Below are 14,596 nucleotides of genomic sequence, written 5' to 3'. Positions count from 1 at the left end.
TGTTATAATTGTTATTATTAATGTAGCTCTCCTTAGGTCCCTCTTAAAAGTATCAGGATACAAATTGTGACTTTGCAGATGGGTCAAAGGGTTTACATAAATTAAAACTCCTCCAGGACAGAGAGGAGAGAAACATGAGTACAGTCTTCTCACCCTGTATCGAACGTCTGGACGAACCATCATGGACATTCTTGCGTGCTGGCTCAATGGTCTCCTGTATCCCACAGCTGAGACTGGCCGTTTCATCATCTGCTGGTTCCTGGAAATGGACTGTGTGCTCAAGACCCAGGCCAGAGTGTGTCCCACAGTCCCAAGACTGGGACTGTGGAACCAGCACTCAGAAAATTCTGAGCCTCCTTTAGGTAGAACCTGAAATGGGAAACTCCCTGGACTGAGGGCTGACATGTAAATGGGGTGGGAGCTGCTTATATTTTCTGCTTGAATTGCTTTCTGATTCATGTGTGAGCATCACACATCTTTCAAGCTGAAGGGGCTCTGAGTCATCATCCCGTTCTTAGATAGCAGGCATGAAGCTGAGCTGTCCACACTCCTCACTCCCACATCCTTGGCAGACTTCTCTCATCTTTCCAGCAGGACCCAGACAGAGACCGAGAATCCTCCACAGTCAGACTGACAGATAAGATAACACCTGTGTACTGCCCCTCCCTTGGCTTGGCACACTTTACTGGACATCTGGGGAAGCTGAAGAGCAGGAACTTGGGAAAGGCCATTAGTTCACTATGATGATGTTTCCCGATTCCTAATACCACACTCGTCACCAAACATTTCCCTCATGAACTTACAGCAGCCACAAAGTCACAGCTGCAGTTGGTTCCAAGTTTAAAGGAATCAGACTGCATTTTACCATTCTCCTCTGGCCAAGTCCGGCTTATCAACATTCCACCCCACCCCATTCCCACATTACAAGTCAATAGTGACTTACTCCAGTCTGGTTATAGGATGTAATTTCCAATGATCTTCCTCTTCATCGAAGAAGGATCTATTCATAATTTTACTTTTTTCTTCCAGAGGAATGAAGTTTTCTATAATAAGATGCCTGTAAGAGCACACATACACGGGTGAATAGATGGACAAAGAACAAGAATGGGGTGCTGGCTATCTGGTCCCACATGAAGCAAGTGATAGGTAAGGGCCAAGTCACTCAACCAGTATCTACTGAGCAGGTACAACGGGACTACCATCATACTAGGAGTTGGGGTACAGACATGAATGACACTGGCCCCTGCTTGAGACAAACACTCAGGTATGCTGACAGGTCTATCATAGGAATGGAGAAGTCAATGGCACCCCACTCCAGTACTCTTGCCTGGAAAATCCCATGGACAGAGGAGCCTGGTAGGCTGCAGTCTATGGGGTCACTAAGAGTCGAACATGACTGAGTGGCTTCACTTTCACTTTTCACTTTCATGCACTGGAGAAGGAAACAGCAACCCACTCCAGTGTTCTTGCCTGAGAACTCCAGGGACGGGGAAGCCTGGTGGGCTGCCATCTTACGGGGTCGCACAGAGTCGGCCACGACTAGAGCAACTTAGTAGCAGCTATCGTAGGCATATGGAAAGGTCACTTATCCCCAAGGAGTAGCAGTTTGAGGAGGTGGAAGGACTAAAGAGGAAGGGAGGGACTTCCCTGGTGGTCCAGTGGCTAAGACTCCACACTTCCAATGCAAGGTGCCTGGATTTGATATCGGGGAACTAAGATCCCACAGTTTTTGAAGCAAATAAATAAATAATTTTTAAAAATAAAAAGGAAGGCAATGCCTGGGCTATGCTGCAGTGAACTTGTGCTAAGTACTTGGGGGAGGGCCACTGGAACTGCTAAACCTGCTCCTTAATTTCCAAAATGCTGAAAACAGACTAGAATTTCAAATGCCTTCCTCCAGTCCTACGGACTATTGCCCAAGGTGGAAAACTCCACATTCTAATCACCAGAACAAAGAGGAGAACAAGATGAATTTCAGCCCCTTAAGACCCCTGCGAATGAAGACCATTCCTGAGAAGAGTCTCTGCCTGAGACGCACCCAGGGAACACGGCAGACAATGAAACTGGAACCCACTGAGCTGTGTCTTTCCATGGTGATGACTATTTCCTGCCCCTCTCTGAGCGCACTCTTTCCAGACCTCAGGATAGAACAATGCCAACAGGGTGTGAACGTGGGAGACACACAGAACAAACTCCACAGAGGTCGAGGGGACTATGAGAAACAGGCTGGCTTGCTGTTTATTCAGTAGATATGAATAAGAGACAGAACAATGAAAATGACTTCCTTAAAAAAAATAATTTGAAGAGATGACATTTTCTCTTTGACTATTTAAGAAATGATTTTTCATATATTTCGGGTTCTTTTTTTTTTTCTGATTTTAAAGATCTTATTTATACATTAGAAAATGTGAGACTTCCCTGGTGGTGAAGTGGTTAACACTCTGACCTCCCAATGCAGGGGGTGCAGGTTCGATCACTGGTCAGGGAACTAAGAACCTACATTCTATGCAGGGCCAAAACAGAATTTTTTTTAAAGAAAAGAAAATGTGAGAAATACAATTACACACAATTTCAGTACTCAGAGATAGATATTTTGACATATTTTGTTCTGACCTTTTCTAGGTGTACATGCCTAGCAAGAGAACTAACACATATATTTAATTTTAAGGGCTCCTTTCCAAATTTACAACTTAATCATTAAAAGAATCTCTTTGAAAAGTTCTTTTTTTTATTATTCTATTTATTTACTTTTGGCCACACTGGGTCTTTGTTGCTGCAGTTGTGTTTAGTTGCTAAGTTGTGTCTGACTCTTTGCGACCCCATGGACTGTAGCCCACCAGGCTCCTCTGTCCACAGGATTTCCCAGGCAAGAATACTGGAGTGGACTGCCATTTCTTTCTCAATGAAAAGTTCCTCTTTAAAGAAAACTTTGAGCAAATGAAGTGAAAGAATTGATATTAAAAAATTTTTTTTTAATTTGCAAAACCCCTAATGAAATAATGGAGTTACACAAAGATCACTGTTGGCTGAAACCATTAGCTCAGTGGTTCTCAAGCCAGGCTGCACATCAGTATCATTTACAATATCTTAGTCAGCCCTCGTGATCAGTGATTCTCAAAGTGTGCTCATAAACCAGCAGAAACAACAGCTGGTACTTGTGAATGCAAATACTCAGGCCCCACCCCAGATGTGCTGAATCAGATTCTCTGGATGTGGGGCCCAGTGATCCACGTTTAACAAGCCCTTCAGATGAACTGGTACCTGCTGAAAGTTTAAGGACCACTACCTATACGAGTGAAATCAGAATCTCTTGGGTAGGACCCAAGTGTCACTATTTTTAAAAACTCCTCCAATGATTTATGTGTGTAATCAAGGTTAAGAACCAGTCCTTCAGAGTTCACCTTCAGTTACAGGAAAGTAAAGAAGATAGAGACGCAAGCTAAATGACACCATGAAGAAGCAGCAGACTGACAAATCCAGAACGTGGTATATTTCTCTAGGCTAACTGCCCCAGCCTTTTCAACAAGACAACTATGAAAACAAATTTCTAAAAAGGAAAGGGGTTGCTTCAGATTAAAATAAGCTTAACAGCATAATAACTAAATGCAATATATAGTCCTTATGTAGATCTTAATATAAATAAACCAAGAAAATCCAAATATGGGTAGGGTATGAGAGAATACTAAGAAACAATGTTAATTTTGTTAGGTGAAAATATATCATTACATCCATAAAAATCAATTTTAATTTTGACACAGTAGCTTCAGAATAAACATTCTGAAAGTAAAATTAAGAAAACAATTCCTTATATGATAACATCAAAAAAATAAAACACTTAGGTATAAATTTAACAAAAGAAGTGCAAAGACTATGCAATGAAAAATACAAACATTTATGACAGAAATTAAAGAAGATTTAAATAAATGGAAAGACATCCCATGTTCATGGGTCAGCATATTTAATACTGTTAAGATAACAATACTCTCCAAATTGATCTATAGAGTCAACACAATTCCGATCAAAATCTCAACTGCGTTTTTTTTTTTGCAGAACTTGAGAAGCTGATCTTAAAATTTATATGGAAATGCACAAGACCCTGAATAGCCAAAAGAATCTTGAAAAAGAACAAAATATTGGAGCACTCATATTTTCTCATTTCAAAACTTACTACAAAACTACAGTAAATAAGACAGTGTTGTACTGGCATAATGATAGACATATAGTTCAACAGAATAGTACTGAGGGTACAGAAATAAACCTTTATAATTATGGTCAACTGATTTTCAGCAAGGATGCAAAGACAAAGAGAGAAGACACTTTTCAACAAAAGGTGCTGGGACAACTGAATATCCACATGCAAAAGAATGTATTTGGAATCATACTTCAGACTATATAAGAAATTAACTCAAAATGGATCATAGACTAAATGTAAGACCTAAATCCGTAAGACTCTTGGATAACCTAAGAGAACTAAAAATGTTAAGTCCACAATTAAACTTGGACACAAATGTTCATAGCAGCATTATTAACTATAGCTGAAAAGTAGAAACAACCCAAATGTCCATCAACTGATTAATGGAATATTCATATAATATGGTTCAGCTCTAAAAAATAAAGTGCTAACATGCTGCAACATGGATAACTCCTGAAAACATGTTAATTGAAAGAAACCAGTCACAAAAGACCACATGCTATATAATTCCAAGTATATGAAAGGTCCAGAATAGGTTAATTTACAGAGTCAGAAAGTAGATCAGTTACTTATAAGGCTGGGGGAGGAGAAAATAAGGAGTGACTGACAATTGGTACACATTTTCTTTGGGTGAAGGCACACACAAATGTTCTAAAATTAGACTGTAGTTGACTTTACAGTCAAGTAAACATATATATACATATTTACATGACTTGTAGGGGAGCTCCCTGGTCACCTAATGGTTAGGATTCCGGGCTTTCACTGCTGTGGCCCAGGTTCAATCCTCGGTGAGGGAACAGATTCCCCAAGCTGTGCAGCCAAAAAAAAATTGACTTGTATCTTGTATACTTTAAATAGATGAATTGTATGGTATGTGAATTATATCTCAGTAAAGATTTTCTTAAAAAAAACAAAAAAAACAAAAACAACACTGTGGTACATATGTAAGTATGTAGGAATGAGGTAACATGATGTAAGTTTTGCTTTAAAATATTTTTATGAGGGTTAAGTTCTGTGCTTTCACTGAAGGGGGCATGGGTTCAATCCCTGCTGGGGGAAATAAGATTCTGCATGCTACATGGTGCAGCCCAGCTCCCTAAAAAAGCACAAACAAAAAAACCAAAAGCAAGCAAACTATGAAAGACAGAGGACAAAAGACTGTTTATCATGGCATCTTGGGCTTTCCTGGTAGCTCAGCAGTAAAGAATTCGCCTGCAATGCAGGAAACTTGGGTTCGATCCCTGGGTCAGGGAGATCCCCTGGAGAAAGAAATGGCAACCCACTCCAGTATTCCTGCCTTCCTGCCTGGGAAATCCCATGGACAGAGGAGCCTGGCAGGCTACAGTCCATGGGATCACAAGAGTCAGACATGACTTAGCAATTAAACCACCACCACCGCTGGGCAATGGATATCTGGGTGTTCCTTATACCATTCAGAAAATTCTAATTAATAAAAGATTCCCTTTCATCAATAGATAATGGCTTCAGGAAGGCAGAGTGGGAGGAACTTGGAGATCATCTGGTGAAGATATGCAGTTAACAGACGGGATGCAGAGACAGAAAATAACTTTCTTAGAAATAAACAGAAGACAGACAAGGTGGTGAGAGTTGGAGAGAAGTAGGCAGGGGCCCTGTCTTCTGATGGGTTTAACAAACAACAACGCAGCAAGTGGCTGGGGTGCCCTGGAAGGTCCAGGACTTACTTGAGTTTCAGCTCCCTGGTAAGCTCATTCTGGGTCTGCTCCAGCTCCTGTCGCTCCTTGATGTGCTCTTCTTGGAGGTCATGGATCTCTGCCTTGACTGCCTGAAGCTTAGAGAAGAGCTGGAAACAACAGGAGAGGCGGCTGAGCGGGCGGCCCTCTAGACAACAGAGTTCACTCTCTGTCCCATGCCTCATGGAGCCTCTGCCTGCCTCACTCCTTTCCTACCTTTTTGAGTTTCTTGGTCTTGATGTCCACCTCTTGCTGCAATGAGCTGTACGTCTCCTTCAGTTCCAAGGTCTCCTCGTCTCGGCTTTCCATCTGCTGCTGGATTTCTCTTTCTCGACGTTTCTGAGCAATGTCACAAAATTGATCAGTGTGCCTACAGACAATGTCTATTCAAGAATATGGGGCTGGGTGCGCTAGATGAGTCTCCCACCAAGAAGGGGCTGACACATGTCCTTTCCATCACCTTTGAAGAGTCTAATAGAAAAGATATTTGCTCTGTAGCATTAACGCACCCCACCCCACTCCATTCTCTCCAAAAAGGAATGACAAGTTACCTGTTCTGCAATTTCTTGCCGTTTCTGCTCCAGGATTTTCTGCTGTTCATTTGTATGATCTACTATATTTTTTCCTCCAACAAGCAGCTTACTCTCCATGGCCTTTATGAGAAAAGAGCAGAATCCATGTCGTGAGTGGTCTCGCTCAGAACATAGCTCCTCACAGGGAAGCCTATGAAAGACAGAGAGCTCCGGACCGAGCCAAAGCAGGTAAATTCTTGGAGAAAATATACTGTGCTCAGCTGGGCCTTTCCCATCACTGGGGTGGAGCTTTGGCGGCTTCACTAGGGCTTTATAATGGAAATACTGAAGACACAGCTTCCCTAGACATACGTGAATTTCACCTTTATTTTTTAAAGAAAATTTTTGGTTTGTTTGTATGAAGTACTGACCCCAGTTAGAACCTATTAAGCACCTCCTACACGCTAGGAACTGGGGATGCCACTATGAATATGAGTCAAAAGCTGAGAGTCCATGGAGGGCCACAAGTAAGCAAGTTCTTATCAGATGGAGTCAGATCTTAGCATGAGGAAAAGACAGAGTAATACAGGGAGAGGCACAGGGGAAGCGGGGATTCAGGCTTTTCCCAAAGGCACTCAGGGAAAAGCTTCCTGTCTCAAGGGACAGCTACAAGAGTGCTAAAGTAAAAATAGGAAACAGCTAAGAAAAAAAGTTGTTTTCAGAGGGTAGGGTAGAGAGTGGTGATACATGAAGTTGGCAAAGCAATCAGGGGCTAGTTCAAAAACATCCAAGCCTTGTTAAGGGAGACTAAGCTTGACCCTGAGAACTAAAGGAACCACTGACGTGTCCTTTGAGCATTAGGATACATAACCAGATCTGTGTTTTAGAAACAAAACTCCCCTGCAACAGGAAGAATAACTGGAAAAGGGCAGGCTGGGTGGAGTGAGAGCAGACAGGAGGCTGTTTTAAGGTTCCAGGCCTCGGCTGGGGCAGGAGAGGTTGGGAGAGCAAAGCGGATGGGTCCAAGAGAGGCAGGATTCAGAGACTGAGGGAGAGCGAGTGGCAGCTAGCAATGACAACTCCTAGGAGTCTGGCTAGACTGAGGGAAGGCAGGCCGAAGCAGGCTCTGCATGGCCCTGGGCATCTCCGTGGAAATATCCAGCAGGCAGAGGCTATCAGCTGGGATGTTAGGAGACAGCTCTGGGCTAACCATACAGACTGAAAACCTTCAGCATTTAGATGAGGGCTGAAGTCAGGGGAATGATTTGCACCTGAGAAGCATGGGCTCCGAAAACTCCGCAATCTTGCTTTAAAGAAACTTCTACCCCGGCTGTCATGTTTCAACCCCTGAGATGTTCCTCTTCCTTCAAAACAAAAATACTGGACTGATTACTAATCACCACCCCCAACACACTCCCTTCCAGCTCTAAAATTCTTTTGTCCTAGGACTGTATATCATTCAGGGACTGAGAAAGACAGATGTCATGTCATTCTCCCATAAATAAAACATGTAAGAGGTCCAGTGAGCTTGAGGTGATGCTGAGTCTGGCCATACTCGGCTTCTGAGAGTTGCCCAACTACCCCAGGTTATTTAGAGTCTAGGTGCTCCTGGGCTTGAATAAAAGCTGTGATCTTTAAGAATACCACATGCAGATCAAACACAAGCATACCCAGTTACACAGTGCAGGAGTCAGGAAGGGTCAAGTGACTTAACAGAACCCCATAGTAAGCCCCTCCCCAGAACAGTTACCTCCTAATTGTGTTGTATGTGACTCCATTTTCACATCAGGTCTTGAGAGTCCTACAAAGGATCCCTACTCAAATCAAACAGGACCCAGCTCTCTGAACGGGCTACTACGATGCCACAGATAAAGTACAGCTTCACACAGTGGGGGAAGGGGAGGCAGGAAAGAGATCATTTTGTCATTTTTTTAAAAATTAATGAACACAGACACATTTTAGAGTAGAAATCAAAGTTCGCATAAACACAACAAGACAGAACCCAACGCTTCAAAGAAATTCTGGCGTGTTGTCAAGCAGTGGTCATCCTCGGTTTTCCACAGCCAGCGCTGGCTCTCCTCTGCCAGGAAAGCCCTTTGGCGGCCCAGAGTCCAGGCACCTGAGGGAATTGGTGCCAGAAAGAACAGGCAACACACTGGCACCTCCACACTCTAGAATTCTACTCAGCCACTGGCACACAGGGCCTGACCGCAAGGGAGCACCCAGGGGTGATTCTGCTTAATCAGGCACCCTGCATATGAAAACCACAAGCAGACACCATTGTTTACCTACCAGACAGACAAAAATTCAAGTCTGCTAATCACAAGTGTTGGTGAGGATGGGGAACAACCAGGACTCACACCCCCCTGGTAGGAGCATCCACACACATGTTGTTGTCTGGTGAAGTTGAAGCTATACACACCCTAAGACCTGATGATGTCAAGCAAGAAACTTTCACTCATACAAGTTCTCCTCGAGTCAAGGACAAGGAACTCAGGGCAAGAAAACTAAAACAACCCACACTATCAAGAGAATGGCATGCCATGGAAATCTCAGTAAGAATAAATCACAGTTCCAGGCATCAAAATGGATAAATTTCATTAACATAACATTTAGCAAATAAAAGTAGATCACAGCAGTGGGACTCAATTGATACGAAAGTTAAAAATTATGTGAAACTAAAAAGATCTTTGGGGGGCTCCGTAGCTCAGGGGTTAGAGCACTGGTCTCATAAAAAGATCTTTGCGGGCTTCCCAGGTGGCTTAGTGAGTAAAGAATCTGCCTGCAATTCAGGAGATGCAGGAGATCCGGGTTCAATCCCTGGGTCAGTAAGATCCCCTGGAGGAAGGCACAGCAACCCACTCCAGTATTCCTGCCTGGAGAATCCCATGGACAGAGGAGCCGGGTGGGCTACAGTCCATAGGGTCACACAGAGTCAGACATGACTGAAGCGACTGAGCATGCACAAAATTATCTCTCATGTAGAGATATATATACACATATATACACATTTGGGTAAACTATAAAGAAAAGCAAAGAGAGAATAAACACCAAATCCAAGGTGACGGTTACCTCTGGGGAGGTAGGGGCACAAAGAGCTTGTAAAGATACAGATACTATTCTGTTTCTTATACTGGGGAAGGTAGGGGGGTACATGGATATTATTGTCAAAGATTCTCCAGGCAAGAATACTGGAATGGGTTGCCATGCCCTCCTCCAGGGGATCTTCCCAACCCAAAGATTGAACCCAGGTCTCCTGCATTGCAGGTGGATTCTTTACCGTCTGAGCCACCAGGTAAACCCATGAATACTGGAGTGGGTAGCCTATCCCTTCTCCAGGGGATCTTCTTGACCCAGGAATCAAACCAGGATCTCCAATATTGCAGGCAGATTCTTTACCAGCTGAGCTACTAACTAGGGAAGCCCCTGGGCACTGAATATCAACATCATTCCTCATATCATTTTTTTTTGATAAAACAAAAAAATTAGAAAGAAAAAAGAAGGGGCCTAAGGCAGGGTACAGTACCTTGATTTTGGCCCCGAGCACCTCAGCAGCGTCCTTCTCCCGCCGCAGATCCTCCATCTTTTTCTCCTTCTCCTTCAGCAGCCTCTTCTTTTCCTCTGCAACCAAGCTGTGGTCCTCAACAATGGCCCGCTTCTCGATCTCCAGTTTCTCTTGCTGTTCCCGCCAATAATCATCCTTGTCATCCCCTTCCTCCTCCCCCTCTTCTCCCTCCTCCTCCTCCTCTTCCCCACCCCCAACCCCCCTCCGCTTCTCTCGCCTCTTCCTTCTGCCAATGGACCGTTTCTCTAACTGGGCCTTGAGCCGAGCAATCTCTTCCTGGAATTCTCGAAGAAGGGCGTCCTTAGGGTCCTCGTTGACCCTTGGCTTGTTCTTAATGTTTTTGGCACGGTTGGCATATCTTAGAGTGGTTAGGGTCTCTTCTACATTGTAAGAGGCAGGCCCCACGTTGGCCACCATCACAGTTTTAGCATTACCACCAAGAGAATCCTGGAGGAGCCTGGTAAGCTTGGAGTCCCGATATGGAATATGAGTGCTTTTTCCATCCACCAGGGCAGAAATGACATTACCCAAGGCCGAAAGGGACAGGTTGATCTTGGTTGCTTCCTTCAGTCTTTCCCCTTGCGCACCGGTCTTGGCCTGCCGTTCACTGCCAGCAAGATCTACAAGGTTCAGTTTCCCTACCCGGATGTGGTTTTCACCGTCCAGGCCCACCTCACTGCATTCGATGGTGATGACAAAAATTGCATGTGAACGGGAACTGTGCTCATTCATGTTGGTGGCCCCAACAGAACGGTTCTGGTTCCCCACATTCATCACATGCTCTATTTCCTTCACGCTCTTGGTAACGAAGGAAGACAGGTCTTTCACGTACACCCCAGTGTCAGGCCTCTCCTTGAGCTCGAGCCTTTTGGTCTGATCCTTGGAGAGCAGGTCTCGGATCTCCTCCTGGTAGATCTCCAAGTAAGAAGCCCTGACCAAGTACTGTTGATTCTGGGATCGAGAGATATGGGTGAAGATGTGATCAAACGAGTTAGGGATGACCCCTCTTTTTTCAGGGTCACCCCGGACTCCTTCCATTGTGTAGGTTTTCCCAGTCCCTGTCTGTCCATAGGCAAAAATTGTCCCATTGAAACCCTGAAGGACAGAGTCCACCAGCGGTCGGAATGTCTCATCATAGAGTTCAAACTGTTTGGCGTTCCAGTCGTAGACGGCATCAAAAGTGAAGGTCTTGGGCATTTCATGGGCCACTCCCTTGGGGTTCTTGACAGACACCTGCCCTAGCTTCACGTCCACATCCACCACCTTGTCGTATGAAGCAGCCTTTTCCTTGCCATTCATGGGCCGACAGCGAACCACCACCCGGACTGATTCTGAGCTTTTCAGCTTTGACATGATGACCTCTGACCAGGTCACTCTTAAGGGCTATGAATCCAAAAATATCTCAGGATGCTAGGGTCCTAGGGGGAGGGGAAAAAAAAAAGTAAGCAGACAGTACAGTTGTCACTGGGGGCTGATTACACACCCAGGTCACCTCCATCTAGCCAACCATCTGACAGCCATACTTAATAACTACTACAAATGGCTATTTCCTCATGGGATCTTAACCAGTTGCAGAGGGAAAAGTAAAAACACTACCCTACCAACAGTGTTAACTAGCCTGTCTACTCTTCAGTGTATATTTTATCCTATACTACAGGTTGAGGTGGCTGGAAGCTTTATAAAAGCCCAAGTAACCTTATATACTGTGGAACTACCATAACCTCTGCATAGAGCCATTTGGAACTATCTATCTAAATTTAAAATGCAAAGCCCCTTTGATCTAGCAGTTGTATTTCTAAGAATTTATCCTTCAGATAGAAGGATATCTGTTGTGGCATCATCTGTGGTGGCAACAGATTGTGGACAACCCCAATTCCCATCAAGAGGGGGCTGATGAAATAAATTTAATATATACAGTGGAATCCTGTGCAGTTGCTAAAAAAAAATGTGCTAATCTAAACATAATCCTAAACCAAGATATGCTGTTAAGTGAAAACACCTGAACAAGGAACAGTATCTATAGCACAGTTTACATATGCATGCTACAATATTAGAAGCATACATGTAAAATTGGTAACAGTGGCAACCTCGGGAGGGGAACTACGGGCCCAGAGGACACTCAGAGGTCTAGAGAAAGAAAAAAAAACTTTTCCCTATACACTCATTAGTACTGTTTGAATTTCCTATCTTGTACTGATAATACTTTTCCATTCTAAAATCAATTATGGCTCATGCAAAATGTGTTCAAATAAACAAGGATGTGGGGTAATGCATTACAAAGAAAGCACTTATCCAGTCAATAAATTTTTAAAAATTTGAGTGCAAATAAGAAAATAGATGTTAAGAAATTTTTAAGTAAAAACAAAAAAGAACTTCATTTGGTGCTAAAAACTCATGGAGCAGAAGAAAGGATGTTTAAATGGGTTCTTTGGGAAGGGGTAGGGAGCAAGCAAATTAGAGCAAAGAGATACATATGATGACGTTAAACTCCCCAAAACCTCAAACCAAGGGTTTTTAAAAAAACAGATAATTCTGACTTCGCTGGTGGCGCAATGGATAAGAATCTGCCTGCCAATGCAGGGGAACGGGTTTGATCTCCGGTCTGGGAAGATTCCACAGGCCACAGAGCAACGAAGCCCATATGCCACAACTACTGAGCCCACGCTCTAAGGCCTGCAAGCCGCAACTGCTGAGCCCCATGAGCTGCAACTACCGAAGCCTATGAGCCTAGAGCCTGTGCTCCACAGCGAGAGATGCTACCACCACGAGAAGCCTGTGCTCGTGGCAACAAAGACCCAGCCAGCCAAAAATAAGTAAACAGACAAATAAAATTATTTTTAAAATAAAAATTATTGTAAAATATATACATTTTTAAAATTAAAAATAAACAGGTAATTCACATGATTCTTGATTCAAAAGGTCCTTTGCTGACAGGTCCCTCTCCCTTACCTGTTCTCCACTTCCCTGCTTACAAGGCAAGTATTATTAGATTTTTAATCTTCCTGAATAAGTTTATGCATAGCAAGCTCATATGTATTAATGCACACTTATCCTCTCTTTTTTTACACAAGTATAGTATGTAATACACAATACGCAGTGTCCTGCAGCTTGCTTTTACTTAACAACCTATCTTGGAGTTTGTTCCCCTCAGTAAATGCAGAGCTGCCCTATTCTTTATGACAGCAGTAAAACATCCCTCTGTATGGAGGCATTGTAATTTATTTAACCACTACCCTAGCACTTAAGCTGTTTCTGTTATTTTACTATGAAAAACCTAGGACCACATCCTTTCATGTATGGGAAAAAAAATCTATCTGGATCACAGGATATATGCATTTGTAATTTTGATAGATACTTAGAACACGAATTACAGTATTCATTGAGTTGTGAGACTGACCTATACCTTACCAACAAAAAGGCGGAAAAATGTATAGCCGTGATGAGTTATTCTAGGCATATATGCTGCCAATTAATAAACACAGAGTTGTTATGTTCCTTCATTGATCTTTCATAAAAAATTGTTCTGTCGGTAAGTAAGCACATGGAAACATGAGAAGCTACTTTTCATAATTCTTCTAATTGTTATATGTAATAAAATAATGTTCTCTTAAGAATGTATAACCAAAAGACCTCTTAGCCTCCCTGCATCAGTGTTTTTGTAAGATCTGTAAAACAGGGATAATTCTCCTTCATTTTGGATGATTGTCAGACTACAGTTACTTATAAACGTGGAAATACTTTGTGAACTAAAATAAAGTCAGATTAAAATTAACTAATATAGGGACTTCCCTGGCAGTCCAGAGGTTAAGACTCAGCACTTCCACTGCAGAGAGTACAGGTTCAATCCTTGGTGGGGGAACTTTTGCTCACATGCGACAGCATGGCCAAAAAAGAAAAAAAAGTCAAAACAACTGCACCCAAAACCTTTGTCAAAGGGTCATTCTGAAGATTACTGGTGGTGATGGTGGTGATTTAGTCATTAAGTTGTGTCCGACTCTGGTGACCCCATGGACTATAGCCCACCAGGCTCTTCTGTCCATGAGATTTTCCAGGCAAGAAAACTGGAGTGGGTTGCCATTTCCTTCTTCCAGGGATCCTCCCGACCCAGGGATTGAACCTGTGTCTAGAGCATTGCAGGCAGTCTCCAACACTGCAGGTGGATCCCTTATTGCTGAGCCACCAGGGAAGCCTAATTTTATGCATTAAATATCACTAGACTAATAGTTTCTTTTGTTCAATTTGTAGTCATCATCCTTAAAAAAAAATCAGTTCAAATTGAGATCCAAATACCTAATCAGTGTTCAACTGTGGTGGTTTGTGGTTTAGTTGCTAAGTTGTGTCCAACTCTTACGACCCCATGGACAGTAGCCTGCCACGCTCCTCTGTCCATGGGATTCTCCAGGCAAGAATACTGCAGTGGGTTGCAATTTCCTTCTCCAGGGAATGTTCAATTAAAAGTAAATATCAAGTCATTTAAAGAAAACTATGTAAAAGGCAGCCCTTCATTCATTACCTTCTAGAAGCTACTAGAATTTTGCCGGATACTTAGAATCAGATATCAGAATGGCCAGGTTACTGCGTCTCCTTTTCTTGTCTAGGGGAATGGCCCCCAAGC

At 43.1% G+C, this 14,596-nt stretch overlaps 1 protein-coding gene across 4 annotated transcripts in view; it reads right to left on the bottom strand.

The window, feature by feature from the left end:
• Positions 1–14,596, bottom strand: part of KIF3B (kinesin family member 3B) — a 38,192-nt gene that overhangs the window by 6,122 nt on the left and 17,474 nt on the right. For all 4 annotated transcript variants that reach the window (XM_061127055.1, XM_061127054.1, XM_061127053.1 and 1 more), the window contains 6 exons: positions 9,943–11,399; positions 6,456–6,557; positions 6,121–6,243; positions 5,896–6,014; positions 944–1,057; positions 154–259 (listed from right to left, as the gene is read on the bottom strand). In XM_061127055.1, coding sequence (XP_060983038.1) covers positions 154–259; positions 944–1,057; positions 5,896–6,014; positions 6,121–6,243; positions 6,456–6,557; positions 9,943–11,334 — 1,956 coding nt within the window. In that variant the 5' untranslated portion in view covers positions 11,335–11,399. The remainder of the gene's footprint in view (positions 1–153; positions 260–943; positions 1,058–5,895; positions 6,015–6,120; positions 6,244–6,455; positions 6,558–9,942; positions 11,400–14,596) is intronic.

Source organism: Dama dama, chromosome 23 (assembly GCF_033118175.1).
Source record: "Dama dama isolate Ldn47 chromosome 23, ASM3311817v1, whole genome shotgun sequence".
In the NCBI taxonomy this organism is placed as follows: domain Eukaryota; kingdom Metazoa; phylum Chordata; class Mammalia; order Artiodactyla; family Cervidae; genus Dama; species Dama dama.
Note: the sequence above shows the minus strand (reverse complement) of the source record. Positions and strands in the feature narration are given on the sequence as shown.